This window comes from Cervus canadensis, chromosome 33 (genome assembly GCF_019320065.1).
Source record: "Cervus canadensis isolate Bull #8, Minnesota chromosome 33, ASM1932006v1, whole genome shotgun sequence".
NCBI lineage: Eukaryota > Metazoa > Chordata > Mammalia > Artiodactyla > Cervidae > Cervus > Cervus canadensis.
The window spans coordinates 36,225,586-36,253,343 of NC_057418.1; the positions used below are offsets into that span (position 1 = coordinate 36,225,586).

A 27,758-nucleotide genomic window follows, 5' to 3' on the forward strand; every position below is an offset into this window, starting at 1 on the left:
GCGCGGGGAGGCCTGCGCTCCCGGCGAGCGTGCACACACACCAGTCCTGCACACACACTTCGGCCGCGCCTCGGGAAGCCACGGGGGGACCCAGGACTTCAGCCCTTCTTCCACAGCAGCGACCCTCAGGCGTGCACCTGACACCTTCCAAACGCCGCTGTTTCCTCCTGCCTCCCGGCTGAACACCACTCTCCACCGGTGGCCCCGCAAGCCTCCGGCCTCTGGGGACCGCGACGCACAGCCCACCTCACGGCGCCCGAGGCCCCGCCCACCTCGCGGCGCCCGAGGCCCCGCCCCGACGTGAAGGAGGGCTGCGCGCCGGCGCCGGGGGCGTGGTCTCGGCCGCGCGCCCTGCGGGCTGAGGCGACCGGCGGCCGTTGGCGCGGCTTGGGCGGTTGTCTTGGAGAAGCAAGATGGCGGCGACGGCTGCCGCGGTGGTGGCGGAGGAGGACACCGAGCTGCGGGACCTGCTGGTGCAGACGCTGGAGAACAGCGGGGTCCTGAACCGCATCAAGGTGAGGCGAGGGGCGGGGAGCTGGGGGCGGGCGGCGGGCCGCGCTCGCGGGCCGCGGGGCCCGTGTGGGCGCGGGCGTCACAAAGGGGCGCGGGGCGCGACGGACGGGCCGCCCGGGCTGGGGTCAGAGCCGCCGGCCGCCTCGGGGGCGGCCCGCGCGGGGGTCGGGGGTCAGTCACGGGGAGCCCCGGGCGGTGCGGCGGTGAGCGGACGAAGGGGCCCTGCTGGCTTTAGTCGGAGGACGCCGACCCCGGCGTCCGGGGTCCGGTCGCCTGCAGCCCCTGCACGTTTGAGGTCCAGCTACTCGCGGTCCCCTCTGATCCCCACGGCACGTTTGGTGGTCCAGTTGTCCACTGCTCCTCCGTGGTCCCCGCCCCGCCGCCGATGGTCCAGCCGCCCACAGTCCGGTGGTCGAGTTGTTCCCCACTCCTTGGGTCTCCCTCGCCCCTGGCCTGAGCCGCCGGTCGGCCAGCCCCTCCAGCTGGCTGTACCGGGCGGGTTGTGGATGTCCAGCAGCTTGTTTCTTGGAGTGTATTTCTCATTCATTCACAGTACTGGTGGGCATGATTAAGGACTGGACATCACAGCTTAGACCAGAGAGAAGGGTGCTGAGAGAGACAGTGCCTGGGGCACGAACAGTGGGCCTGAGAGCTTGCGTCACTCTTCAGAGTGTGTCAGGATGCCCTCTGACCTCTCTCTGCACCTGCCTCCTGAGCATTATAATCTTGCTGGTTTTCGTTTTGACTTTGGAAATTTCGGTGTTTGTGCTTCTTGCCATGAAAATTGTCTGGAGATAATTTTTTTTCCTTTCCTCCCCCCGCCCCCCACCCCCCTTAAAGGCTGAACTCCGGGCAGCTGTGTTTTTAGCACTAGAGGAGCAAGAAAAAGTAGAGGTATGAAATCTACAAACTTTAATGACCATGTTCATTTTCATTTAAGGTCTAATTGCTGAAAAACCATTCTGAAATGCTGTTTATAGTAGTGTATAGCTAGGGATAATTTTGAACTAAAGATTATGCTCCTTTACTGTTAGGGGAGAGTCAAGATTATCCTCTTTTCATGTATATTTTAGAGTTTTGGAGTAACCTAAAGAAAGTTATCACAGGAACTCTGAAGTCAGTACTAAATCTCATCGATTCCTTTTCTTAGGGGAAATTGGAAACACTTGAAGAAATGGTTTCATAGTCCCTTATGCTCCAGGGACCCTCTAATTCATTAACATTTAAAATCCATTACTATTACACCTAAAAATTTCTTTTGCTGCTGTCAGGACGAATCTCCTAATTCAGTATCTCAGTCCTTAGCTTAACAGAAAAACAGTTCCTGTAATAATCAGTAGTTACAGAATGGGTTTAACCATGATTTTTTGTGTGACAGTATTTTACTTAATATCTTGCCAAAAAATTAAACTTTAGTCTACATTTTGTAGTGGTTTTGGGGACGAACATGTAATGCTTAATGATATTTCATTTTTTTAACAGAACAAAGCTCCTTTAGTTAATGAGAGCCTGAAAAAGTTTTTAAATACAAAAGACGGTAAGATGTTTGTTGTTTATTTTGTCTGTCTCTGAATTTTTCAATCTTGACTCCATTTGAGATAAGTCAGGAATTTCAGATTATTTTTTGAAATGTCAATTATTAGAAGTTGTCGTTTTAAATTGTATATGATTGTACAACTGTTGATTTGCTATTGAAAATCTTTGGCTATGGAACATTATTGGTTAAAGACAGTTTTATTACAGAAAGCTGATGTACTGTAAAGTTATAAGCAAAATAGTCTAATCCATTTATGGAACGTTATATTGTCTTATTTATTGTTTCAGCCTGACAATCCTAATGAGGGAGACTGAGACATTTATCCCTTAATTGTATTATTCAGAGAGAAGAAATTGTAATTTAAAACCCTGAGAAACTTTATTCCCTTTAGCTATCTTACTTCCAGTGTCGGTGACGAGGCCTTGGGTTCCTAAAGATCCTCTCCCACCTTCTCTTTTGCTCTTTGCAGGCCGGCTGGTGGCCAGTCTCGTTGCCGAATTTCTTCAGTTTTTTAATCTTGACTTTACCTTGGCAGTTTTTCAGCCTGAAACTAGCACAGTAAGAATGATGCTTTTTAATGTCTGTCCTTGAAACCGCCTTTGACACAGATGGGTTCATTACAAGTTGAAAGTTAACAAAATTGGACAATTGAGAGTGTCTTGCATAAAGATTATTTTTCATAGTTGATTATGTCTTAGTTTCTTAAATGCCATTTGAGCTGTTAGACAGCTGGCACCAGTGTCCCTGCTTCACAGAACTTGACAGAATTGTTATTGTAGAGTACGTTTGTTCCAGTGTTAGCCTGCACCTGCTCATGGGGACTTTAAATGTGGAGATGTGTAGTCTTAAAAATGGAGACATTAGGAAAATGATGTCTTTGAGATTAGGGATGTTTTTAAGTTTGAAAATACTTTTCTTTCGCCTCTGAAAATAATTTTGCTATATTTCTGTGCATTTCTGTTTTACTTTCTTACATCTTATTTCTTTCCCAGTTTCAAGGTCTTGAAGGTCGAGAGAATTTAGCCCGAGATTTAGGAATTATTGAAGCCGAAGGTACTGTGGGTGGACCCTTATTATTAGAAGTGGTCAGACGCTGTCAACAGAAAGAAAAAGGGTCAACCAGTGGGGAAGTGAGTACAGTCCTGTCCTTTGTTATCTGTTTCTGTTTTCCACTCATTGCCTATCTAGGGCGGCTGTGCGGATTAGTTGACACGTGTTGAGTCAGGTTGAAATAAAAAGAGGACACTCCTTCAAATCAAACCAGACATACTCAGAGATTGTATAAGTGCACAATTTCATGAAAACTGTAGACGCAGAAGCTCTGGGGCTGCTGCTGTTGCGCCTTTTCTGGGGAGGGACCCTCAGAGGGCGGGGTTCAGGGGCCGCGTGTGTGGAGCCCCTGCCAGCTCCCCCGCCAGCCGAGTTTGGCCTTGGTCACGTGACTCCCCTCCCGGCGGCTCCTCTGTGGACGGGAATGGTGGACTTCACTCGGGCATTGGGAGGCTTACACGCATGAGTTGGTGCATGTGAGATGCTGAGAACACCCAACGGATTGCTGGTCGTTGTTTCTGTTACTGCTTCTAAACGTAGGCTGAGCTGTAGGCTTGTTAACAATTTTTTGAACTTAAAATCTTTTTAAAACTAGGCTGAAAACTTTAAACTGTTGATTCTGCAGTTTCCAAACATTCTTGTAATTTTTAAATTAGCCACTGTATTTCTGATTCTTAGCCTTTTTTTTAGAAATCACACTGATGAGATTAACAGTCTGATTTCCTTTACAAACAATAATTTTCCATCAAGATGCTGGTTCACTGACACAGACAACATTGTGAGTGTCTCAGATACCTGGTTGAAGAGAAGTGGGTAGGTGGGAACCTGGAAGGTTATGGGCTGCATTACTCCATTGGGAGAGTCTCAGAGTGTATTTCCCAGTAGAATCTTTGAAAATCATTAAAGCTTGACTGAATACCTGTAGCATCAAAGGCATACTAAATAGATTGTTTAATTAAAAGATAAAATATAAGCAAGTCATCTGTTCTAGAGGGGTTGGGAGCTAGTCAAGATGTGCTCACATAAGGAAATGGACGTTTAAATTAGGGCTTCCATGGTGGCTCAGCTGGTAAAGAATCCACCTACAATGCAGGAGATGGTAGAGACATGGGTTCCAATCCTGGGTTGGGAAGATCCCCTGGAGAATGGCAACCCACTCCAGTGTTCTTGCCTGGAGAGTCTCCTGGACAGAGGAACCTGGCGGGCTACAGTCCACGGGGTTGCAGAGAGTCGGACACTGCTGAGCACTGAGCACACCCAGCCACCACAGAGGACAGATCCCGTGGTCCGTGATGAGTTCCGCGCTTCTTAGGGGTGGTGATTTTAGTTAGCAGAGAGCAGTAGCTGTTTCAGGAAGGGCGTTGGAGAAGGCGGTGAGCCCCGACTGCAGCTCATGCGCTGGGGGCTCAGTCATCCGTCACAGTCAGGCAGTTTTTGGTGTGAACTTTTTCCATGAGGCTGCTGTGCTAGCTTCTGGTGAACTAAAAGGTGGCCTTGGTCCCTGCTGTCTCTGGGCCTCAGTCTGGGTGGAGGTGACGCGTCCTTGGCTTCTGTGGCCTGCCTGCTGGGTCTGTCCGCTTGCCCCTTTCGTCCTGTTTCTCTCTGCTCTCTGGCTCCCCTCCTGCGGTGCTGGCTGCCCGCTGTCTCTCTGGCTCGCTCTCCCTGCCTCAGCGCCTGGCAGTAACCTGGGCTCTGGGGCCAGACTGCCTGGGCGACAGTGTACCTCGTTTCATCCTGTGTGTGCCTGTCTCCAGCCACTTAACCTCCGCGTGCCTCGGGTCCCGCCCCTGTGAGATGTAGAGAGTCAGGTGTGTTTGTGGTCGCATCGAGGACTAAGGCTTCCGCGCCACGGAGCTCTGGGAGCCGTGCTGGGCAGGCCGTGACCACTGTTCCTGTTCCTTCCTTTGCTGTTAGGACTGAACACAGGACTCCCAAGCCCAGCCCAATCGTTGTCACAGGCTTGAGACCAGAATTTCCAGCCCTTCACCTGGTTAACTCACTGGCCTGTGTGAATCTTAGTGTAAGAAAACTGACTTTGTTGTCTTTACGTCTAACACAGTGAAAGCTGCACCAGACCAGAAGTGACCCCCACCCCCAACCCGCCTGGCCCTTCTGCACGTCCCGTCTCAGTTTCTGTAGGTTCTGTCCCTGTGACGTGGCTCGGGCCCGGCCCCGTTTCTCAGTAAGAGTTGTCGCTGTCCTTCCTGGGCCCTGTGGCTTTGGCAGCAGCTCCTGAAAGAAAGGCTGGTTCCTGGAAGCTCTCTGTGCCCTGCTTGGCAGAATGTCTGCCTCAAAGACCCAATAGGAGCTTTCCTGTCTGGTTGGTTAGATTTGGAATCGAGACTCAGTAAATGCGTTTTCCATCTGTAACTCTTGACAGGTGGGTCCAGAGCTTCCCACTCAGTTTGCCTGGTGTGGTTGAGGTCTGTCCCGTGGACTGGGCGTGGGGTCTCTGTGGCTCCAGAAGCGGATCCCCCCTCAGGACGCAGAGCCTCCCATTGGGCTGGATGTGTCAGCTCTACTGCTGGCTGGTTTTCCCCACTTCATACCCGGTGTTGTCTTTTAGTAGTTCATGGGTGTACATACACGCACACACACAGTGGGTTGACACTTAAAGCAGGGCACTCACAGGTATCTGCTTTGGCCCTTTTGTCATTTACTAGTCCGTACCACTTTGAGGGGAAACATTCTGTTATTTTTATAGTGAAATAAAAAATCGTAGGTTTCATTGACCTCATTTTGACTTTTGATGCTGGAGAAGAAAACTAGCTGTGGATTAGCCCACTGTACTCAGAGATGCTTTCACCAAAAGTGCACTGTGTGTGTGTGTGCATGCCAAGTTGCTTTAGTCGACTCTGTGTGACCCCTGGACCATAGGCTGCCGGGTCCTCTGTCCATGGGATGCTCCAGCAAGAATACTGGAGTGGCTTACCCTGCCCTCCTCCAGGAGATCCTCCCAACCCGGGGATGGAACCTGCATCTCTTATACCTCCTAAAACGCGGGCAGGTTCTTCACCACTAGTGCCACTTGGGAAACCTCAAAACGTGCATTTTAAACCTTCCTTAAGACCAGGTTGCTGGGCCCACATCTTTTCAGTCTTTTCTGTTCATGATTGCTGAATTAATTCTAAAATTCAGCCCTTTGTCTATTTTGTCCCTATTTTGTCCCTCTTTAAACATTGCAGTGAGTATGGAATGACACTGCATAATCTTCAGGTTCCTCAGCTGTGGGCTTCCCCAGTGGCTCAGCTGATAAAGAATCAGCCTGCAATGTGGGAGACCTCGGTTCGATCCCTGGGTTGGGAACATCCCCTGGAGAAGGGAACGGCTACCCTCTCCAGTGTTCTGGCCTGGAGAATTCCATGGACAGAGGAGCCTGGAGGACAACATGCATGGGGTCACAGAATCAGACACAACTGAGCAACTCTCACTTCCTCAGCCATAAGACCCTGCATGATGTGCTCCCACCCTGGCTTTCTAGCCTCATGCCTGGTTTTGAAATCTGGAAGCTTGTACTTAGGCCAGACAGAGCGTACCCTAGAGTGGCCCTTGCTTCCTTGCCTTGTCCTTTTTCTCTTCTCTTTTCCACCTGAAACGGCCGTCCTCTTCCCCCACCCAGCTGTGCAGTGTGCGGTCCCCCTTCTCTCCTTCCTCTCTCACTCCTGGCAGCCCCTGTAACTGAGTGCCTCATCCTGCATTCTTGAAATAGTTACTTGTTTTTATGAGTTTGTTTGTTTGTTTTTTTTGAGACCAAATGAAGTAAAGAAGTAAGTCCAGGGAGGGAAGAAAGAGACGATCTTTGAGAATCAGAGGACAGTGTTTTTGTGGAGAGCAGGGAAAGCAAAGTGAGAAGGTTCACTTGGAAAGAACGCTAGGGGCGTATTTATTAATACATGTGGTCTGAGGAGCCTGTTCCAGGTGCTTGAGGGAAATACTCAGCAGGTAATTAGAATCCTAAGTCTGTTTATTTGTGGTTTTGGTAAAATTTGGAGAAAATCTAAGGATATTTATATTAATAGGAAGAAAAAATGGCAACATTGTGTAGTGGTTTTAAACGTTTAAATTCTATTGAGGTATAACTAGTATTTCATGCTTTGTTTTTAAATGTGTCTTAATTTTCAACCATGTAATATTTCAGGGTGCACTGGACCTGTCTGATATACATTCTCCACCAAAGTCACCAGAAGGAAAAACAGGTGCACACACTCCTCCCAGTAAGGTGAGTGGGCCAAGGCTCCTGTCTCTAGTCTTGGTACGAGTGTCGTTGTTGAAAGTGCTTTTTATCCTTTGTTGAAATCTTTATTTATGAGGATCTTCTGAAACTTTAATAAGCTCCTTTGGGACCATTATACAAGTCAGTAGGTTTTTTAAAATGCCATGTAAATATGTTCTTAAATTGTTTCATCAGTGATTTATATGCTGAGCCATATGAGATTTGTATCTTAGTACTATGCATTTTTAAAATACTGAATTTACTTTTTCTAATGAAAAATTTTTTTAAATTAATTCTTTTGCTTTGTTGATAGTGTTTTGAATATTGTACCATAGAAAGAAATATGCTCTTAAATAACAGAATTGTAGGATATTTGGATTCATTTCATACTTTGAACATTTGGTCCAATTGACAGAGGAAGTTTACTTATTTTTCACTTTTAAATTCCTATAATTTCGGAATATTAAGTTCCAGAATATAAAATTGTTGTGTTAAATAGTATAGACAGGTGCTCAGATTTGGAATTGTACATTATTATGATTTTTTATATTGATGAGCTATTTTGAGAATTTACAAGAACGTTTATGTACTCTGGTTATCTTTGTGTGGGTGTGCATGCATATGCGTGTGAGTTGTGTGTGTCTCTGTGCATGTGTGTGTGCGTCTCTGCACATGTGTATGTATGAGGGGGGTGTGTGTGTGTGAGTTGTGTGTTGTCTATACGTGCATGTGTGTATGAGTTGTATGTGTGTTGTGTGTGTGTATCCGCACACGTGTGTATGTATGAGTTGTGTGTCTGCGTGCATGTGTATGAAGGTGTGTGTCTCAGTGTGTGCATGTGTGTGAGTTGTGTGTATCTATGCGTGCATGTGTCTATGAGTTGTGCATGTGTGTGTGTGTGTGAGCTGTTGAAGTTAAGACCTTCTGACTTCAGGGATTTGGATAATGGAGAAGAAACGGAGTGGGACCACTGCTGGAGTTTAGACTCAGGGCTGCCCGTCCTAGCGGGGTGGATGGCAGGGTGACCGTCAGGAAGGGCGTCCTCCCCTGCGCTGGGTGGCGCTCCGCCCGTGCGGTGGGCGAACCCGCTGGTCCTGCCCCGCGGGGCGTGGGTCTGCAGTGCTGTGTGCGTGCCTCTGGTGGAGCACGTCCTCCCCGACGGCCCTGGTGCCGTTGTTCACGGTACCAGCTGTGTCTTTCTGAATCAGGTGAGCTTCTGGAGAGCAGCGGTTTCACCACCGGATTCCTTTCTTTTCCGGATGCCTGGGAGTAGACACCAGTGAATGGTTCCAGTTTTTTGTTGCTGGTTCTTTGATTTTGTGGCTCCTTTTTATTTTTTAAATTCAGGAGTCCGAGGAATGTTGTGCATTATTCCTGATCAGGAATGAGGCCATCATGCTGGTGGTAGGTGTCCTGTTCCCTGAGGTCCAGTTAGCCTTTCCTGGGGCGAGGGGCAGGTGTTGGTCTAGGAAGGATTCTCCCACGATGCTCATCAGGCTGGAACTGCTGTGCGGGGAGAGCGAGGTTGTGAGTCTGATGCTTTCTTCGGGTTAGGTGCCACACAGAGCCGCAGGGAAAGAAAGCTTTGCTTTCTGTGGGAATATCTGGCTTTAGTGGGGTTAAAATTAATGCATGTTCCAAAATACTTACTAGTACCTGTAACACTGAGTTATTTGGAAGTTCTCTTTTTAGATATTATTTCTTAAAGCATGTTAGCAATACGGACTTTCCACATATTATATGTCTTCAGGATGATATATTAATGTCTGTTGTATGTATTATGTATTTGTATTCTCTCTACATAAAAATGTTTTAAGCTGTATCATGAGAATGATCATGAGACTCTTAAGTTTTAAGTCAGGAAATGAGAAGCGATGGTAATTTTTAAGGTGAACCTGGAGACACTTGATTGTTTCCAGGTGATCCCCATCCACCTTCTGATGGTCCTCAGCCTTGCCTGAGCTCTCCCTCAGCACCTAGGCCTGTGGGGGCAGTGGGCACTTCGGACACCAAAGCTCGTCTCTAGTGGGGCTGGCTGGGGCTATTTGAAGACAAGGCATTCTGTTGGCAATTAAAATGAGGTTCCTCTCTAGTCCTACAGGATCTTGATTCGGGGTCCCAGTACTTTGCCCATCCCTTTCTGGCCAGCTTCCTTCTCTCTCTGAGGTCTCCGAGTGTCTGGGGCTCGAAGAAGGGCACCTCATCAGCCTGAAGAGCTCTAGGAGTCCCAGGAAGCTGTGGCCAGGCCCAGGGTTCAGCCTAGCCTGGACGCACTTGCTCTGCATCCCCCTGAGAAAGTTGGTTCCTAAAGGAAGCTGCGAGGATGGAAGGCTGGCTTTCTTGGGGTGCCACTGTCCAGAGTGGGACGGAATGAGTCTCACACAGGGAGCCAGGCGGGGTGAGGCTGCGGGCCCTGTGTGTGACCCTGTGACTGCTGGACATGAACTGCAGCGTGAGTTTAGGAAGAGTGTCAAGAAAAGGCAAAAAACTGTTTCAAAGAAGAATATATTAATTAGATTTTCCATTTTTAAGACATTTTCTATAGGAATCTTATTTAGTTTGGTATGAATTAGTTTACTTTTAAAGATTTCTATTTTGTGGTAAAATGTCATTTTATTCTCATGCTCAGATACCAAGGTATAGAGGACAAGGTAAGAAGAAGACAAGCGGGCAGCAGTCTGGTGCCAAGGTAACACGCGGGAGGGTGAGGAGGAGGGCGGCTGGGCGGGCATACCGCCAGCCCCCTGCGGGCCTCCCCAGGGGTCCAGTTCCCCTTGGCCTAGGGTTATGTTTCCTTTTGAAATACCGCTTTCTTTGTCTATGAGCAGAATGTGCCAAAGTCATGGTGACATAAAAGAAAAAGTAGTTTGACTTAACTTTCTATCTAGGTGAAAATCATATTGTTGTATTTTAAAATTCTACTCTCAGTTTTGCTTTGAAAATTCCTTGATTTGTCGGCAACAGAAAAAGTTGAAAATACCTTCCGTTTACTTTACTCTCCTCTTAAGTGGATGCTCACCTATGTGTTCTTAACCCGATGATTTTTATCTGAGGTAAATAGAGCATCAGACTGCTTTCTGGATAAGCTCTAGTTGGCAACTGAAAGGCCAGCCCTGGTGTCTTTCAGGACACTTCTGCTCATGTTGAACAGCTCTCAGCCCTGCGCGTCCGTTAGCCTCTCCGAGCCCAGGCTCTCCAAGTGCCAGCCCGCAGTGGACTCGGGGACCCTCCATGTCGCTGCCTTGGCTGCTTTTTTTCCTCCCCAAAAGGTCTCAGACTTTGAGTAAGTTGGTAGATGCGCTGCTTATAATATTTAAATATTAGAGTTCTCAGGAGAATTATTAGTTGCCAGTGTAGTTCTTACACTTATTTAGAGTAAAATCAAGTTATTTAACATTCAGTTCTGAGAATCACTAGTCCTTGTTGAGTCTTAGTTTATGTACAGATTTTTTTCACTAAGTTCAAGAGTTCCAAAATTGAAGGATTTTGAAAAATTGTGTTGGCTATGTTAGCTGGCTTTAGTTCTAGTGGTTTCCATGGTAAGCTCCTATTATTATATTTGTTCACACTGTTCTTTATGCACTGCTACATGAGAAGATGTTTTAAAATGTATTGGAGTATGTTTGAACATTTACATAGTGAAAGTTTTAGTGTTGAGTGCTGAGAGCAAGACAAATTTAACATGGGTCCTCCCTTAAGCAGTTTATGATCAAATGGCAGAGGTGAGACAGACCTTAAGAAAAATAATTGAAAGTATGAATTGGAATTTTTTTTAGATGTCTTAAATCAGCTTCTTGTACTTTTTGAAAAGTATATTTCATAGTATCACATTTTAAAATCGTGTTGGTGTGGTGAGTTTTAGAGAAGCTGAGACGTTTGAAGGAAGTTGATACGTAGAACCAGAGCCCCTCTCACGCTTCACCTTGTGTGCTGGTCGCGGCCTTGGGGCCCCAGGCCTCCCCCTTCCTCTGCTCCGAGCAGGGCCTCGTGTGCTCTGAGGAGTGACGGGAGAGTCTGTCCGCCCGGATGCTGGAGTTGCAGGCTGCAAGTTAGCCCCTCCTGAGCCCAGAGCACTTGCTCAGTTTCTTGGAAACTGCTTTCCCCTCTCCCTCCTGCTCGTGTCTCTGAGGCGCTTTCACAGGGAGCCTGTGCTGTCCCCGTGTTGCCTGCTTCCAGCCTGAGAGAGGAGCCTGTCCCTCTCCCGCCCTGCCTTCCTGCTCCGCCCTGTGCATGCAGCAGGCGCCCAGGGCCCTGGCGTAGCCCAGCGTCCTCCACACCCTTACAACCCAGATCCCAGGCTGCCTCTGGTCTGGGCTGGTCCGCAGCTGGGCTCCAGGGGGAGCCCTTCACACCGTAGGTGGTGGCATCTTCGTCTGGGAGTGCTGCCCTGGCCGTGAGGAGCCCGTGCCCTGGGCGCCCTGCAGGAAGAGCTGCTCTGCCTGCGGTGAAGCATAGGTATTAATTGCTCATTCAGAAACTTTCGGCTATTTTCAGAGAAGCTATAGTCATATCAGAAATAAACTTTAAAAAATCAGTTATATGGATAACTAATTTGTACTTACTACTCTTGTAAACCTGTTAATGTACATAGCAAAATCTAAGGTTTTGAACTAATCTAGTAGAAATAAAAGTTATGTTCCTGTTTTTGTTATGTTGTGAGACAGGGAAGGATGGATATTGGAGGTGGAATACAAGGTGCATAAATTCTGGATGGGAAGGTGTTTCTTTACTCAGACATTTTCAACGTGTATTAACATTGCCAACGTATCTGTAATAATTTGTTTAATTGTAAACTGTTTTGTTGTACCAAGCATGGTGCTAGTTGTCTGAAAAAAAATACCAAAAATTAAAATTGACTTGTTACGCTCCACAAAGGTTTTTACCATTCAGATGAAAAAACTGAATAAGTTATTAGATGGTTTGTTGGTTTTTAACATTAAGCAGTTTTAATCATCACACTAAATGGAGCATCAAAGGTTATCCTTTCTGTCCATCATTGTTTTCACGTGTTTTAAAGCTAATTTTTGTTGAGATTTTTTTTTTTTGGCCTCAAGTTCTTAATAAATGACATTTCTTAATTTGTTCCTTGTTTTTGGAATTCTGGGATAAGCCCAGCCTTATGTTGATGTGCCTCCCCAGGTGGCCCAGTGGGAAGACCCCGCCTCCCCGTGCAGGAGAGGCAGGAGACACAGGAGACACGGGAGTGGGGGAGCGGAGATGAGGCGTGGCACAGAAGAGAGTTAAAATCCGACAAATGCTTCTGAATGTTGCAGAGCTGGGATGGTGCTTAACCTTTATGTTTCTCTCAGGAACAGTGCTGATTAAGCCTTTAGTTTAGAAAAGCAAGTTTTTGACCCCCCCCCCAGGTTTTTAAGACCTGGAATTAATGATAATTGAGTTTTCAACTACTGGAAAAACAGTAATTTCTCTCTGAAACTTCTCTATGATGCTAATTTTCTGTTAATCTAGAAATGATTAAAATCTTGAATGTGTAAGTGCACTAGAGAAACTGAATCATCCACTAAAGCTTTCTCACAGTTTTGCTGTAGTTCACCTTAAAGTGTGTTAATCCTGACATTCACCCAGGGGCGCTTAGTGACTGCCATGGTGCTGTGCAGTAGGCCTCTCTCTGTTAAGAAAAGACACAACTTCATTATGTTTCAGATGTTTATTATATATACCTCTTAGTTCCCAGGGCTGCTGTAACAAAGTCCCCCAAACGTGGTAGTTCAGAACAGTGGGCGTGCATCGTCCCCGGCTCTGGAGACTGGAGTCTGAGCTCAGGGTGTCTCAGGATTGGCTCCTTCTGAGGTGGGAAGGAGAGTCCTTGCCTCTCTGCAGCATCTCGTGGCTCCCGGCTGTCCTGCATGCTCCTCGGTGTGTAGACACGTCACCCCCATTTTGCCGTCACATTCATGGGGCCGTCTCCCTGTGTTTATCTGTCCTCTCTCATCAGGACACCAGGGGTATTGTGTTAGGGGCCTATCCACCTCCTCCATGACCTCCTCATAGCTGGTTACATCTGTAGTGAACCTGTTTGTAAATGAGGGCACATTCTGGAGTCCTGGGCGTTAGGCTTACAATGTCCCTTTTTGGGGGACAGTGGAGAATCAGTGGAGAAATAACTCCAGAAAGAATGAAGGGATAGAGCCAAAGCAAAAACAACACCCAGTTGGAGATGTGACTGGTGGTAGAAGCAAGGTCCGATGCTGTAAAGAGCAGTATTGCATAGGGACCTGGAATGTTAGGTCCATGAGTCAAGGCAAATTGGAAGTGGTTAAATAGGAGATGGCAAGAGTGAACGTCGACATTCTAGGAATCAGTGAACTAAGATGGACTGGAATGGGTGAATTTAACTCAGATGACCATTATATCTACTACTGTGGGCAGGAATCCCTTAGAAGAAATGGTGTAGCCATCATAGTCAACAAAAGAGTCCAAAATGCAGTACTCGGATGCAGTCTCAAAAACGACAGAAGGATCTCTGTTCATTTCCAAGGCAAGCCATTCAATATCAGGGTAATCCAAGTCTATGCCCCAACCAGTAATGCTGAAGAAGCTGAAGTTGAACAGTTCTATGATGACCTACAAGACCTTTTAGAACTAACACCCAAAAAAGATGTCCTTTTCATTATAGGGGACTGGAATGCAAAACTGGGAAGTCAAGAAACACCTGGAATAACAGGCAAATTTGGCCTTGGAGTATAGAATAAAGCAGGGCAAAGGCTAATAGAGTTTTGCCAGGAGAACGCACTGGTCATAGCAAACACCCTCTTCCAACAACACAAGAGAAGACTGTACACATGGACATCACCAGATGGTCAGTACTGAAATCAGATTGATTGCATTCTTTGCAGCCAAAGATGGAGAAGCTCTATACAGTCAGCAAAAACAAGACCAGGAGCTGACTGTGGCTCAGATCATGAACTCCTTATTGCCAAATTCAGACTTAAATTGAAGGAAGTGGGGAAAACCACTAGACCATTCAGGTATGACCTAAATCAGATCCCTTATGATTATACAGTGGAAGTGAGAAATAGATTTAAGGGACTAGATCTGATAGAGTGCCTGGTGAATTATGGATGGAGGTTTGTCACATATAGGGATCAAGACCATCCCCAAGAAAAAGAAATGCAAAAAAGCAAAATGGCTGTCTGAGGAGGCCTTATAAGTAGCTGTGAAAAGAAGAGAAGCAAAAAGCAAAGGAGAAAAGGAAAGATATTCCCATTTGAATGCAGAGTTCCAAAGAATAGCAAGGAGAGATAAGAAAGCCTTCCTCAGTGATCAGTGCAAGGAAATAGAGGAAAACAATACAATGGGAAAGACTAGAGATCTCTTCAAGAAAATTAGAGATACCCGGGGAACATTTCATGCAAAGATGGGTACAATAAAGGACAGAAATGGTTTGGACCTAACAGAAGCAAAAGATGTTAAGAAGAGGTGGCAAGAATACACAGAAGAATTGTACAAAAAAGATCTTCACGACCCAGATAATCACAATGGTGTGATCACTCACCTAGAGCCAGACATCCTGGAATGTGAAGTCGAGTGGGCCTTAGGAAGCATCACTATGAACAAAGCTAGTGGAGGTAATGAAATTCCGGTTGAGCTATTTCAACTCCTAAAAGATGATGCAGTGAAAGTGCTGCACTCAATATGTCAGCAAACTTGGAAAACTCAGCAGTGGCCACAGGACTGGAAAAGGTCTGTTTTCATTTCAATCCCAAAGAAATGCAATGCCCAAGAATGCTCAAACTACCGCAGAGTTGCACTCATCTCACACACTAGTAAAGTAATGCTCGACATTCTCTAAGCCAGGCTTCAGCAATACGTGAACTGTGAACTTCCAGGCGTTCAAGATGGTTTTAGAAAAGGCAGAGGAACCAGAGATCAAATTGCCAATATCCACTGGATCATCGAAAAAGCAAGAGTTCCAGAAAAACATCTATTTCTGCTTTATTGACTATGCCAAAGCCTTTGGGTGGATCACAACAAACTGGAAAATTCTTCAAGAGATGGGAATACCAGACCACCTGACCTGCCTCTTGAGAAACCTGTATGCGGGTCAGGAAGCAACAGTTAGTACTGGACATGGAACAACGGACTGGTTCCAAATCAGGAAAGGAGTATGTCAAGTCTGTATATTGTCACCCTGCTTATTTAACTTATATGCAGAGTACATCATGAGAAATGCTGGGCTGGAAGAAGCACAAGCTGGAATCAAGATTGCCAGGAGAAATATCAATAACCTCAGATATGCAGGTGACCCAACCCTTATGGCAGAAAATGAGGAACTAAAGAGCCTCTTGATGCAAGTGAAAGAGGAGAGTGAAAAAGTTGGCTTAAAGCTCAACATTCAGAAAACTAAGATATGTCACCCGGTCCCATCACTTCTTGGCAAATAGATGGGAAAACAGTGGAAACAGTGGCTGACTTTATTTTTTGGGGCTCCAAAATCACTGCAGATGGTGATTGCAGCCATGAAATGAAGATATTTACTCCTTGGAAGGAAAGTTATGACCAACCTGGACAGCATATTAAAAAGCAGAGAAATTACTTTGCCAACAAAGGTCCGTCTAGTCAAGGCTATGGTTTTTCCATTGATCATGTATGGATGTGAGAGTTGGACTGTAAAGAAAGCTGAGCATCGAAGAATTGATGCTTTTGAACTGTGGTGTTAGGGAAGACTCTTGAGACAGTCTCTTGGACTGCAAGGAGATCCAACCAGTCCATCCTAAAGGAAATCAGTTTTGGGTGTTCATTTGAAGGACTGATGTTGAAGCTGAAGCTCCAATACTTTGGCCACCTGATGCGAAGCCTCTTTGGCTACCTCTTTTGAAAAAACCCATATGCTGGGAAAGATTGAAGGTAGGAGGAGAAGGGGACGACAGAGGATGAGATGGTTGCATGGCGTCACCGACTCAATGGACATGGGTTTGGGTAGACTCCGGGAATTGGTGATGGACAGGGAGGCCTGGCGTGTTGTGGTTCATGGGGTTGCAAAGAATTGGACACGACTGAACTGAACTGAACTTTTTGGAGGATCACAATTTAACTCATAATAATCGCCAGGGCCTCTGGGGCTGTCCTGGGATGAATTCTAAACCATTGTCAGAGGATTGTTTTTCTGGTCACACGTCATTTTAAACAATTCTTAATCTTAGCTGTTAGATTCATCCACATCTAGGTGATAGAGACCCAAGTAACTGAAGTTTATAAGACTTGTCTTAAACCATGATAAAAGTTTTTTTAAACAGATCCCAGGGTATATACATCGTGAGTTGATGTTGCTCAAAAAGTGTGGGCTCTCTTGATGAAAATTGCTCTTGAAGTTTTGCAGTACTTTTGTTTTAATCTACAGAATGTTTTGATTAATGTTTCTCTTGTTAGTGTGGATTTCTTTTTTTGTTTAATAGCAAAAAATACTTGGAATCAAGTTTAGTGAATTCATTAGTGACCCAGTTAGGTAATGGTCTTTTTGGTTTAAAAAAAAAAAAAAAGAACCAGTTATAAAGTAATGACACATTCCTGTGTGATTTAGAAATTTATTTTGGAAACACTTCCAAAGAAGTTTGAGTGTTTTTAAAGTTTAATTTTTACTCCATAGATAAATAGAACTATAATGTTAAAACAAGTTACTATTTTTAAAAGTATGTATTATGTTGAGCATCATAACGTGCTATGCCATGAAACTTGTCTTCCTAAAACTAGTCTTTTGTTTCATAGCAAGAATATTGCTAAAACCTGTCAAAAATAATCATGGACATATTAGTTATTCAGTTCAGATAATTCAATGTATGAACTTACGTTATGTTGATGATGTGAATTCATGGGAAGAGAGACTGAAATGACGATTGTTTTTTGTAATGTGCTTTTACATTTGTGTTTGTCTGTCTCAGGTCAGGCATCCTTTTGAGATTTCTCAGGGGTGTTTTGAAGGAGATACTATCTCAGTATCTCTAATCATAAATGTGTTTAAAAAGCACAATAATTCAGGGTATTTATTTCCAAATGTATATTCCTTTGAAAAGATATAAATCTTTTAAAACATTTGTAAATCAGAAATTATAATGGGAATGAATCTTATTAAGAAATACATAAGTGGTTGGTGTGTCTGTAACTGATGATAACAGGAAAACTTCAAGAGGGTTGTGAGGAAATTTGAAAAATGTCTGCTTCTTTGAAAATATCCTATGTTGTCTGAAAGGGTGATAACTTGGTATTTATCTCTCCAGACATCTCTTTACAACCATTTATTTCTTTGCATTAATAACATGGAATGTACAGCGTGTGTCTTACCCGCTGTTACTAATCATGGCTTCTAGCTCGTGTGAAAATGTCGGCGTGTATCTTACTGCACCGTCCCCGCCATACCCGTGTCAAAAGTACAGCCCTCCTAGTGTCTCGCGGAATCAGTTATAACACGTGCTGTCACTGCCCTGCTTCAGCAGTCAGCGACTTTTCCCCAACCACGTATCCCCTTTTTCTTAACTCCTCGTGGTAACTTGACTTGGAAAAGACTACTCTGGTTCAGTTCTTGAGGGAGTTCATGCCTGAGAACATTAAATTTCTTAAAATTACATAGTTAGTAGTAGAGTACAGGGCCTTCCCTGGTGGTTCAGTTGGTAAAGAGTCTGCCTGCAATTCCAAGAAACCCGGGTTCAATTCCTGGGTCAGGAAGATCCCCTGGAGAAGGGAATGGCAGCCCACTCCGGATTCCTGCCTGGAGAATTCCATGGACAGAGGAGCCTGGCGGGCTCCATGGGATCCATGGGGTTGCAAAGAGTCAGACACGACTGAGCACGCACACACACACACAGTACAGACTGCATTACATGTTCCGTGTTTCAGGACAGCGCTCGCCTCACGCTCCTGGCGTCTTACTCAGTGCTGCTCTCTAGTGTCGGGGCTAAATCTCTGACCCATACGAACTGCAGTTTCATAGGACTCCACTGAGTGGAGAGTATAAGCCTTTTGCGCTAACCTCTGGAATCAGACTTTGATAGCAGACCCCTTGACACCCCCCCCCGCCCCGGAGGCCTGGGCAGGTGACTGAGATGCCTCTGCATTTCCTTTTCTGCAGAGGAGACAGAGCCCGTCCACATACCATAGAGTTACTTTGAGGATCAAAATCAGGTAATCATGGGAGACATTTGAAGGCTTTCTGTAAATGCTCCTTTTATTATTGCTGTCCTGGTTTTTTGGTTTCATTATTTCTATTGTTGACATAGAAATGTCTAAAGGCAGAAAGAAATCTGACCAAGAATAGAACACAATCTGGTTGTGAAGGGCAGAGCTGACTGAAAACACGACCCACGCTTTGTGCTAACATCCCCCGGTCAGCAGAACAAGAGTGAGAATGGATGCTGGAGAGAGTTGTGCTTTGCTTTACGGTGTATAGAAACAGGGGACTCCCCTTGTGGCCCAGATGGTAAAGAACCTGCCTGCGATGTGGGACTCGAGTTCCATCTCTGAGTGGGGAGTATCCCCCAGAGAATGGAATAGCTATCCACTCCATTATTCCTGCCTGGATAATCCCACGGACACAGGAGCCTGGTGAGCGACCGTCCGTGGGGCCGCAGAGTCGGACGTGGCTGAGCAATTCGCACTTTAGCTTTCACAGAGACACACATACACATGTGTCCTGGGTGCACAAGGAAGGTGTGGGTTAGGGAGTCACTGAAAGTCTGAATTAAGACCGGTAGTTTCGCTTGCAAAACTTTCATCTTGATGCCCTTGGTAGAAAATTGTGAGTTTTCCTGACGAGCACTCTGTTTATCTCCTGGGTTCAATTATGTGATGTACTAATGATGATGCTCCTCCTTGCCTCTTTATTATGCTCTCCATTTGCCATTTGAAAACATAGTAAGGTAATTTATGAAGCAATGATACATATGTAGGAGGAAATGGGAGAGTTTATGAATGGGCCGGGTAAAGGTATTTCCACGGAGGGAGGGAGGAAAGGGATGGTATAAACATGTTTGACATTTTTCCCCTTCAGAAGTTAGTTATAAACTAACTTTCATGTCACCAAGAACTTTTGTCTTTTCCTCTGTTTTCTAGAAGGCCAGCAATGATGCCAGTCACAGCGATACCAGTATCTCATCATCAGAGCCAAAGAGCAGAAGTAGTCTTCACTTACTGGCCCATGAAGCTAAAATCGGGTCCTTGTTAGGCAGCAACAGTCTCGATGTCAACGCCAAAGCGGGTCCCAGTCCAGATGAAGATGACCTGGAAGGGGATTCTTTCTTTGATGACCCTGTTCCTAAACCAGAAGCAGCGTACGGTTGGTGAGTAACCTGTGCTTTTATGTTATCAGACCAGAGGCTTAGAAATGGAGTTTCTACGTGTTTTATTTTGTGTTTAAGAAAATGAGCTACCAATGGTTTGTAATTATTGAATTCGTAAGTCTGATTTTGTGTCCTGAAAGCCATTTAGGGCTTAAAGAGTCCAGGTTTTGAAAGACCTGGACATTAACGATTTCAGCAGGTAGGTGTGTGGTGCATGCCGGCTGCGTGCCAGGTGCAGCAGTGATGAGGCAGGCAGGCTCTGCCTCTGGGAACTCACACTCGGATGGCAGCATCAGCGAGGGCCCGTCAGGCGCCGCCGTGTCTGGGGGACGCAGCCGTGTTGGGGAACTGAGCTTTGAGGGCAGGAGTGCGAGTGTGGAGGGCCGCTAGGTCTCGAGGTGTCAGAGAATGCTTCAGCCCCAGGGTGGGCTCTCGGAGGGGAGAGGAGGCCAGGCGCGGGCCAAGGCGCCTGTGGGAGGTGGACTCGGGCCGGGGGAGCGACATGGCCAGGCCTGGCCCCACTGTGAGGGTCCCGGAAGCCCTGGGGTCTGAGAAGCAGAGGGACCAGAACACAGCTGCTCTGTGACGGGATCTCCTGGCTGCTGGGTCTCCAGATGGAAGCTGTGGGGTTAGCCAGGTGGAAGTGGTGAGGATAGTTGGCTAGGGATGTAGTCTAAATTTAGATCCAAAGGGATTTGCTGGTAATTTGCTTCGTAGCATCCCTTGCTGCGCCTGTACCTGCAAATCCCTTCCTGGGCTGAGCCACTGGTGTTGCTGCTAAGTCGTGTCAGCCCACCAGGCTCCGCCGTCCCTGGGATTCTCCAGGCAAGAACACTGGAGTGGGTTGCCATTTCCTTCTCCAATGCAGGAAAGTGAAAAGTGAAAGTGAAGTCGCTCAGTTGTGTCTGACTCTTTGTGACCCCATGGGCTGTAGCCTACCAGGCTCCTCCATCCATGGGATTTTCCAGGCAAGAGGACTGGAGTGGGGTGCCATTGCCTTCTCCGGCTGAGGCACTAGAAGGTTGGAACTGCCGTCGCTGAGGTGAAGAGTGGAGGGAGCCAGGCTGGCTGCGCAGGGGGCTGTGTGACCGTCCAGCCTCACTCCCACCCGCTCTTTTAAGAAGGTTGTCAACAGGAGGAAGTCTGTTTTCAGGTGTGAGTGTGGGTGTGAAGGCAGAGGTCTGGGCTAGAGGAGACAGGAAGGACTCATCCCTCTGAGCTGAAGGGCCCCTGAGGCAGGGGCGCGGCGGGAAGGGAACCTGGAGGAGGGTGGACGTGTGCTCAGCTTGTGCAGGCCGCCCGGGGCCTTCCCGGGCAGTCTGCTCGAGGGGGGCCGGGCCGGGGCGGGTCAGGCTGGGCTCGAGGGCCCGAGAGTGGAGGGTTGTGGTGACGAGTGGTTTCCTGGTGAGTTGACTAGGGGCGCAGGGGACGTGGTGACGGCTGGAGGGGACACGGGTGAGAAGCGTCCCGGTGGGAAAGCCAGCAGCACGCGTGTGTGTTGTTAAGAACCGAGTTTTAGAGAGGAAATCGGAAACGAGGTCAGAGAGGGATGGGGCTCCTAGAGCGCTGGAGCGGTGAGAGGCGCAGTGTTCGAGTGCGAGGAGGCGGGCCAGGCGCGCGCTGTGTCAGCCGTCCGCCGGAGGGGGCGGTCCGTCCGCCGGAGGGGGCGGTCCGGCTCCGAGCAGGGCTCAGCTGGCGGGTCGTCCGTGGCCTGGCCGGCAGGGCCGTGTCTGCGGTGCTCGTTGCCTCTGCTCGTTGGCTCCTGCGCTGTCCCTTGCCTGCATCTCTGGGCCCCTGAAGCGACTGCCAAGGCAGCACAGACAGTGAAGCTGATGAGGGGCAGGTTTGTTTGTGGGAGAAAATTCTGGATAGGGATAATGTCCTACATGAATTTGCAGTGATTCTTAGTCTACTTTGCCTTGCAGGTACACATTTTGGCTTCAATCTGTGACATGTATATTCTTTGTTTTCCAGCGCCTGTTGTTGCCTGTGAAATGTATTCAAGTTGCTTAGGTGTTAGGGGCAGCGGGTAAGAACGCCATTAACTGCATGCTTGTTTCTCGTCAGGAGAAGTGAACCCAGTAAGCAAGCAGGAAGCCTTGCATCGCTCTCTGATGCGCCCCCCCTAAAAAGTGGACTCAGCTCCCTTGCTGGAGCCCCTTCATTGAAAGAGTCTGAAAGTGAGTGTCTGAAAGTTCTAGACTTGCTGATTGAAGACATGTACTTCTAAGGCTGCTGCTATTTTTCCTCTAATTGTATATGATCATTTATTTTTTTCATAAAAATATATGTAAAATTATAACAGCCTATAATTTTGCTACTCAGTGATATTTTCAGTTAATATTTTGTTACTTTTAAAATTTCTTTTGAGTCTGGTCATATCTTCTATACTGTTTGTATTCTGCTTTTCCTGTGCCATGAAAATACTTTTAGAAAATTGAGTTTATAGCTGTCTTATATAATAAATAGATAAAATTTTAAGCCATCTCTGTTTTGCTGGACATTTAAAATGAGTTATGTAGGATTTAAGTACAATTAATTTTTTAAAGTTTGCATCAGAGATTCTGTACATACCACAGTAATCATTGTAAGAATGTTAGAATGCTCCTCTGCCTCTGGCAATCTGGATCAGCTGTATGTTTTTATATGTAGCCGAGATGGGGATTGATCGCTTGACGCGGAGTGGCCTTGATGCACACAGATGGTGACAAGACCAAGGATTTAAAGGCATAGCCTTAAACATGTAGTAAGCATGCAGATGAACTTTGTATACTGTATCAGAGTAAATACAGGATTTAACTGCCAGTGTTTAGAGCGTATATGTGCTCTTTGAGTAGATCTTTGTTAGGAAATTGCTCTGGCATTTTGCATAATCTTGTAGTGCTGCCCAGCTCCCCAGGTGGCGCCAGAGGTAAAGAACGTGCCTGCCTGCGCAGGTGACGTCAGAGGTGCTCGTTGGATCCCTGGGTCAGGAAGACCCCTGGAGAAGGAGATGGCAGCCCACTCCAGCATTCATGCCTGGAGAATCCCCGGACTGAGGGGCCTTGCGGGCTGCAGTCCCCGGGGTCGCACAGAGTCGGGCACGACTGAGTGTGCCCGCAGTGCCGCTGAGCCCTGGTGAGACGGGACACGCCTGTAGGTGATTCCCCGGGGCACGGAGAGCAGGCCCCTGTGGCTCGTCTAGGCAGCTGGTAAACTCGCCACGTGTCTGTTAGACCGCCACGTCCGTTCCCCTCCTTTTCTCCTTTCCTGTGGCCTTGTCGCCCTCAGGGAAGGAGTCCAGAGTGCCATGGTCGTGCCGCTCTTAACACTGACTTGGGAGTAGTGACTCAGAGAGGCCGTTGAGAACGAGGGCTGAAAAACAGAGCTGCGAGGAGCTTAGCTTCGTCCACGAAATACCATTAAGTTGGAGCGGAAGGCAGAAGTTTAACGGAAAAATAAAACTGATGAGAATAGTTGTGGTCTGTGAATTCATACCCAGTAGGGCTTCTTATGGAAGGTTGACATCCGATGGTTGGGTAAAAATGGTTTCAATTGCCAAGTTCCAGAAAAGAACATAGTATGGCTACAAAAGGTCTGTATATTATAGTAGTGTGTAGTTAAAAGGGGTGTGTAATACAAAATGTAAGCATATTTTATTGTATAATGAATAATGCAGTGTATTTAGTCACAATTCGTAATTTCTTATTAGTGTTCAGTTATTATGTGTCAACAGACCCTGAAAAAAAAGTTGACATGGTTTAGAGACTACTGTATTCTAACAGACAAGTTAATGTGAATATTTTTTCCTGTTCACAGGTAAAAGGGGAAACCCAATTCTAAAAGATGTTAAATTGGTCAATGATAAAATTGGATCACTTGGATTAGGTAAACTAAATTTCCAGTTTCAGTATTGATTCCTTTCCGGTGATTGTTTTTTAGAATGAAGTCTTCAGTGAAGGGTCAGCCAGCCTATCTGGAGCTCCTTATATTATCAGAGGTGCTCGTGTTCACAGATGGGCACTTTGCATGTTTAAAGCACAGGTCAGCACTCTGCAGAAGGACAGAGTGGGCACTTCCGGCCTGTGGGCCATGTGCAGTCTGTGTCCAGTGTTGGTGTGTTTACAGTCACTGAAAACTGTAAAAGTCACTCTCAGCTCACAGGCTGCCCGGAAACGGGTTATAGGCAGATTTGGCCTGGAGCTTAGCTCTCCGTAGAACCAGGCGGTCAGCAGCTGATGGCCGGCTCCAGCCCACTGTGTGGTGGCCGTTTTGTCCTGGAATCGGCTGCAGAAGCTGGAGGCGAGTGAGGGGGTGGTTAGTTTCCCCAGATTCAGGTGCAGCCCAGCGGTCCCCACTGTGTTAGCTGGGTTCTCACTCTTTGCTCGGTCTGCCTGGGGTAGTTTCTGAAGGAAACGTGTATGTCTAATTGTCGATATGGTGAGGTGTGTTTATTGTAAATATATATGTATGTTTTCTTAAACTTACCAGGGACTGGAGAAGAAGATGACTATGTTGATGATTTTAATAGGTAAGAAAAATGGTTGGACAAGAAATATATAAATTGTAAACAATTTCTGAACAGGACAGTATGACAAAAATCACATTTGTGCTTATTTAGTGTCTTTCTTCTCTTTTTTGTGTTGATTGAACGTGAGTTAAAGAGAGTTAATCCAGAATTGTCCCTAGACTGTGAAGCATGTTTCTGATGTTACATTAGAATGAGGACTTCTTCATCATGTTCAGGGAGCTTATGAGACACAGAAGAGGAACCAGCGGTGAAGGGTGGACTCAGAGGCCGCGGGAGCAGTGTGGTCACGATCGCCAGTGCTTTGCCTCCCCTTTCTGATCTCAGTGGTGGGCATTGTCCACAATTGGCGTAAACAGATCACCCTCTCAAATTGTTTTTCTGATCCAGATGACATTTCTTGATATTTTGTTTCAAATAACTTCTTTATAAATGTAAAGAACATATAATCTATGACTTGGCTAATAATTAATTAGGAAGTAATTAAATCAGTGTGAGGATTTTATGCTATTGATAGTTTTTCTTCCAATTTAGGACTCATGTTTACTTTCTAGCATACTTTTGAGAAATGAAATTTTAAAAATCTGGGTTTTCTTCTTTCATGCCATTGTGACCATAGTCACTGTTGTGAACCTTAGTTTTCTCATCTGTTAAATGGATTGGACTGTTCTTGCTGCCACTGCTAAGTTAGCTTAGGATCAGGTGAGATGGGATGTATGGAATGAATGACATGAAGTATTTTATTCTATTTTATTTAAAGAATTAAGATACCTGAAAAACGAAAGAATGGTAGTTGCTCTTTATAAATGCTTGTAATCAGAGTTGTTATTTTTCTTTTTCCCTGAAATTAGCACCAGCCATCGCTCAGAGAAGAGTGAGCTGAGTATTGGGGAAGAGATTGAGGAGGACTTCTCTGTGGAAATGGATGACGCCAACACCAGTGATAAAGTGCGATGCTGTTCCTTCCCTGGGGCGTGCCGTCTGTGCCTGTTGCCTTGAGTCACTGGCGAGCTTCAGAAGCTAGGAGAAGAGCAGTTGAAAATTAGGAAAGGTTTATGGTGGAGTTTCCTGCTCCAGATCTGGGATCGATACCTGTCATGAGTGTTTCCAGTTATGGCCCGCTTTGCTTGTGAAATGCCTGTGTGTCATTACTGGGACTCCCACTGCTGTGGGCGTAGGTCCACTCCAGTGGGTCAGGACTGGAGTCAGAGCCCACTGCCTCAGGGTGTAGACGGTGTAGGCAAGGGGTCCTCGCCAGAGAAGTCCCTGGGGGGGGCGGTGGCTGCAGAGGACCCCCGTGAGTGCCGGAGCCGAAGCAGAGACTGGCCGCAGGGTGTCGGCGAGCCCTGAGCAGGCCGGGGGACGAGACTGCGCTAACAGGCTCTCAGGGGTAAAGCCATGCCTTGGTTTTGGAGATCCACACCTGAGCTGTCTGTCGGCAGAGAGGAGAGTGCCCAGGTGTGTGTCGGGTGTGAGACCTCAGGTGTGAGACATCAGGTGGCACCTCAGGGCTGGGTATTGGTGCCCACGGTAAACCGAGGGAGGCTGCCACCTGGAGGTGAAGCTTGCTTTGCCGAGTGAGGTAGGACTCTGCCCGTCACAGACTACCACGGGGGAAAGGCCTTTGACACAGGCAGCATTCTGTAATGAATCTTACTCTCTGATGTGTGTTTGCTTCTGCAAGCTTTAACCTTCGATCCTCAGTTTCCTTATTCCTGAGATGGGGGTGTTAATGCCTCCCTTATAGAGTTGTTCCGAAGGTTACCTGATAGTATGTGAAATGCCTTCTTTGGTTCCTGATACAGTGTACTAATAAGTTTGTAATAATTTGTTTTCTCTTACCTTTTCGCCTTATGTCATCCTAAAGAGTTCTGAAAATACTGCTTTAAAGTTACCAAAAGAACTACAAATTGGTAATTTTAGCAGTCAGTCGTCTTGTTAATGTCGAGTTCATCTGGCAGCTCAGCTTTTGTTATCCTCGCCAATTTCAAAATAGGAAGAAGGAAGTGAGGAAGAAGACTTTTTAAAAAAATTGTACACTTGGAGGATAATTGCTTTACAGTGCTGTTTTCTGCTGTAATCAGTGTGAATCAGCCATGGGTGTAAATGTGTCCCCTCCCCCGCCCCTCCCACCCCTGTAGGTCTCAGTGTGAATCAGTCATGGGTGTAAATGTGTCCCCTCCCACCCCTGTCGGTTGTCACGGCACTGAGCTGCGCTCCCTGGTCGATGGCAGGTTCCCGCTGGCTTGTATTTTACATGCGGTAGTGTATGTGTTTCCACGTCAGGACAAGGGCTTTTCCCTGTGAGTCAGTTGGCAGAGTCTAAGATGATACTGTAAGTTACAGCAGTATGCTGAGAATCACGGACACCTGTCTCTTGCTGACACCGATCCTCTTCTTTCTTCCGAACGACCAGCTGGAGGACCTGACGCAGGACCTGACCTTGTCGCAGCTCAGTGACGTCGCCGACTTCCTGGAAGACGTGGCCTAGGCCCGCGCGGCAGGGCGCTGTCGCAGAGGACGGGACGCGGATCAGTTCCCTCCAGACAATCGCCCTTTGCTGGAATGTCTGCTCCCTGTTGGTGCCTTGTGTTTCAAAGGATTACAGATATTTTAAAAAATTAACTTTTCCTTATACTAAACAAAATAATTCCTATTTGAGCCCATGTGTGGAAGATTTAATATTCCTAATTTGGTCTAGGTACATGCTTCTCTATGAAAGTTGATTAGGCTCAAATTTACCACAAGGAGGGAGCCGGCACAGTGCTGGCATTAAGCGCATCGCGAAGGTGGCACTAGAGCTGTGGGTTCACGGCTCCACGCGCCTGCCTGCGGCCGGCACCAGGGCTCAGGCGGTCGGCAGCAGGAGGGGCGTCTGCAGTCGGTGGGGGCGGTGGTGGGTGGTTCCACAGCGAGCTGGCCCGTGGCCTGGAAGATCAGCAGCCTGGAGCCTCTCACTGTAAGTTACACTTGATAGGTTGACTTGGCTTTGCATTTCCTTCCATTTGGGAGGTTTGTTAGACCATTAAGGTTATATTAAAATCCTTGTGTGTGTCCGTCTTAATTTTGCTCGTTTTAAAGATTTAAAATCTGGAGGTGCTTGTGATTTTTTATTTGTGGAATTGTCCCTGATGAATTTGAGGTCACCATCCTGGGTCTGTGTAAGCAGTTTTATTCACAGGTTCTCCTCATTGCAGTTATTATTTGTAAAGATGCTTTGAAACATATTAAATACCAAAATGCATCTGAAACCATGAAGTAGTGCTTTCATTTCAGATCTGTAAGTTGGTTGTATTTAAATCCATTGGACTGACCCTGGTCATGGCCTAAGACCAGACCCAGACGACCAGCTCTGCACACTGCACAGTCTCACTGGGGCCCTCGGGGTCGCGCCAGGGGTGGAGTTTGGGGCAGTTCGCTGTGTCTGCCCCCACGCTGCTGTCCGCATAGGTGCGGACCCCCGTGGTCCTGAGTGTTACAGAGAACTGCAGAAGTGAGGCGTGCTTGTTCGTAAGCACAGCTGTGACCGAGGGTTAAATTCTGTACTTTTTAATTTCAATTAAGAGTTGACTTTGTTAATAAAAGGAGCAAATTGGAACTTAAACTCATTGATCTCAAGAAGTGAACAGACTCTGTGGTTTGTATACC

At 46.7% G+C, this 27,758-nt stretch overlaps 1 protein-coding gene across 2 annotated transcripts; it reads left to right on the top strand.

Moving 5' to 3' along the window:
- The first annotated feature begins 319 nt into the window (after positions 1 to 319).
- On the top strand, positions 320 to 27,722 carry CEP43 (centrosomal protein 43). Of its 2 annotated transcripts, XM_043457232.1 has the most exons (13): positions 320 to 515; positions 1,354 to 1,407; positions 1,996 to 2,050; positions 2,520 to 2,608; positions 3,043 to 3,180; positions 7,239 to 7,319; positions 9,943 to 10,002; positions 19,377 to 19,603; positions 21,671 to 21,783; positions 23,402 to 23,470; positions 24,074 to 24,113; positions 24,962 to 25,058; positions 26,527 to 27,722. In XM_043457232.1, the coding sequence occupies exons 1-13, from the start codon at positions 414 to 416 to the stop codon at positions 26,599 to 26,601; spliced, it is 1,200 nt and encodes a 399-aa protein (XP_043313167.1). In that variant the 5' UTR covers positions 320 to 413; the 3' UTR covers positions 26,602 to 27,722. The 2 variants fall into 2 exon arrangements, with proteins under 2 accessions (XP_043313167.1, XP_043313168.1); XM_043457233.1 differs by lacking the exon at positions 9,943 to 10,002 and having other exon boundaries at positions 322 to 515.
- Positions 27,723 to 27,758: the final 36 nt, after the last annotated feature.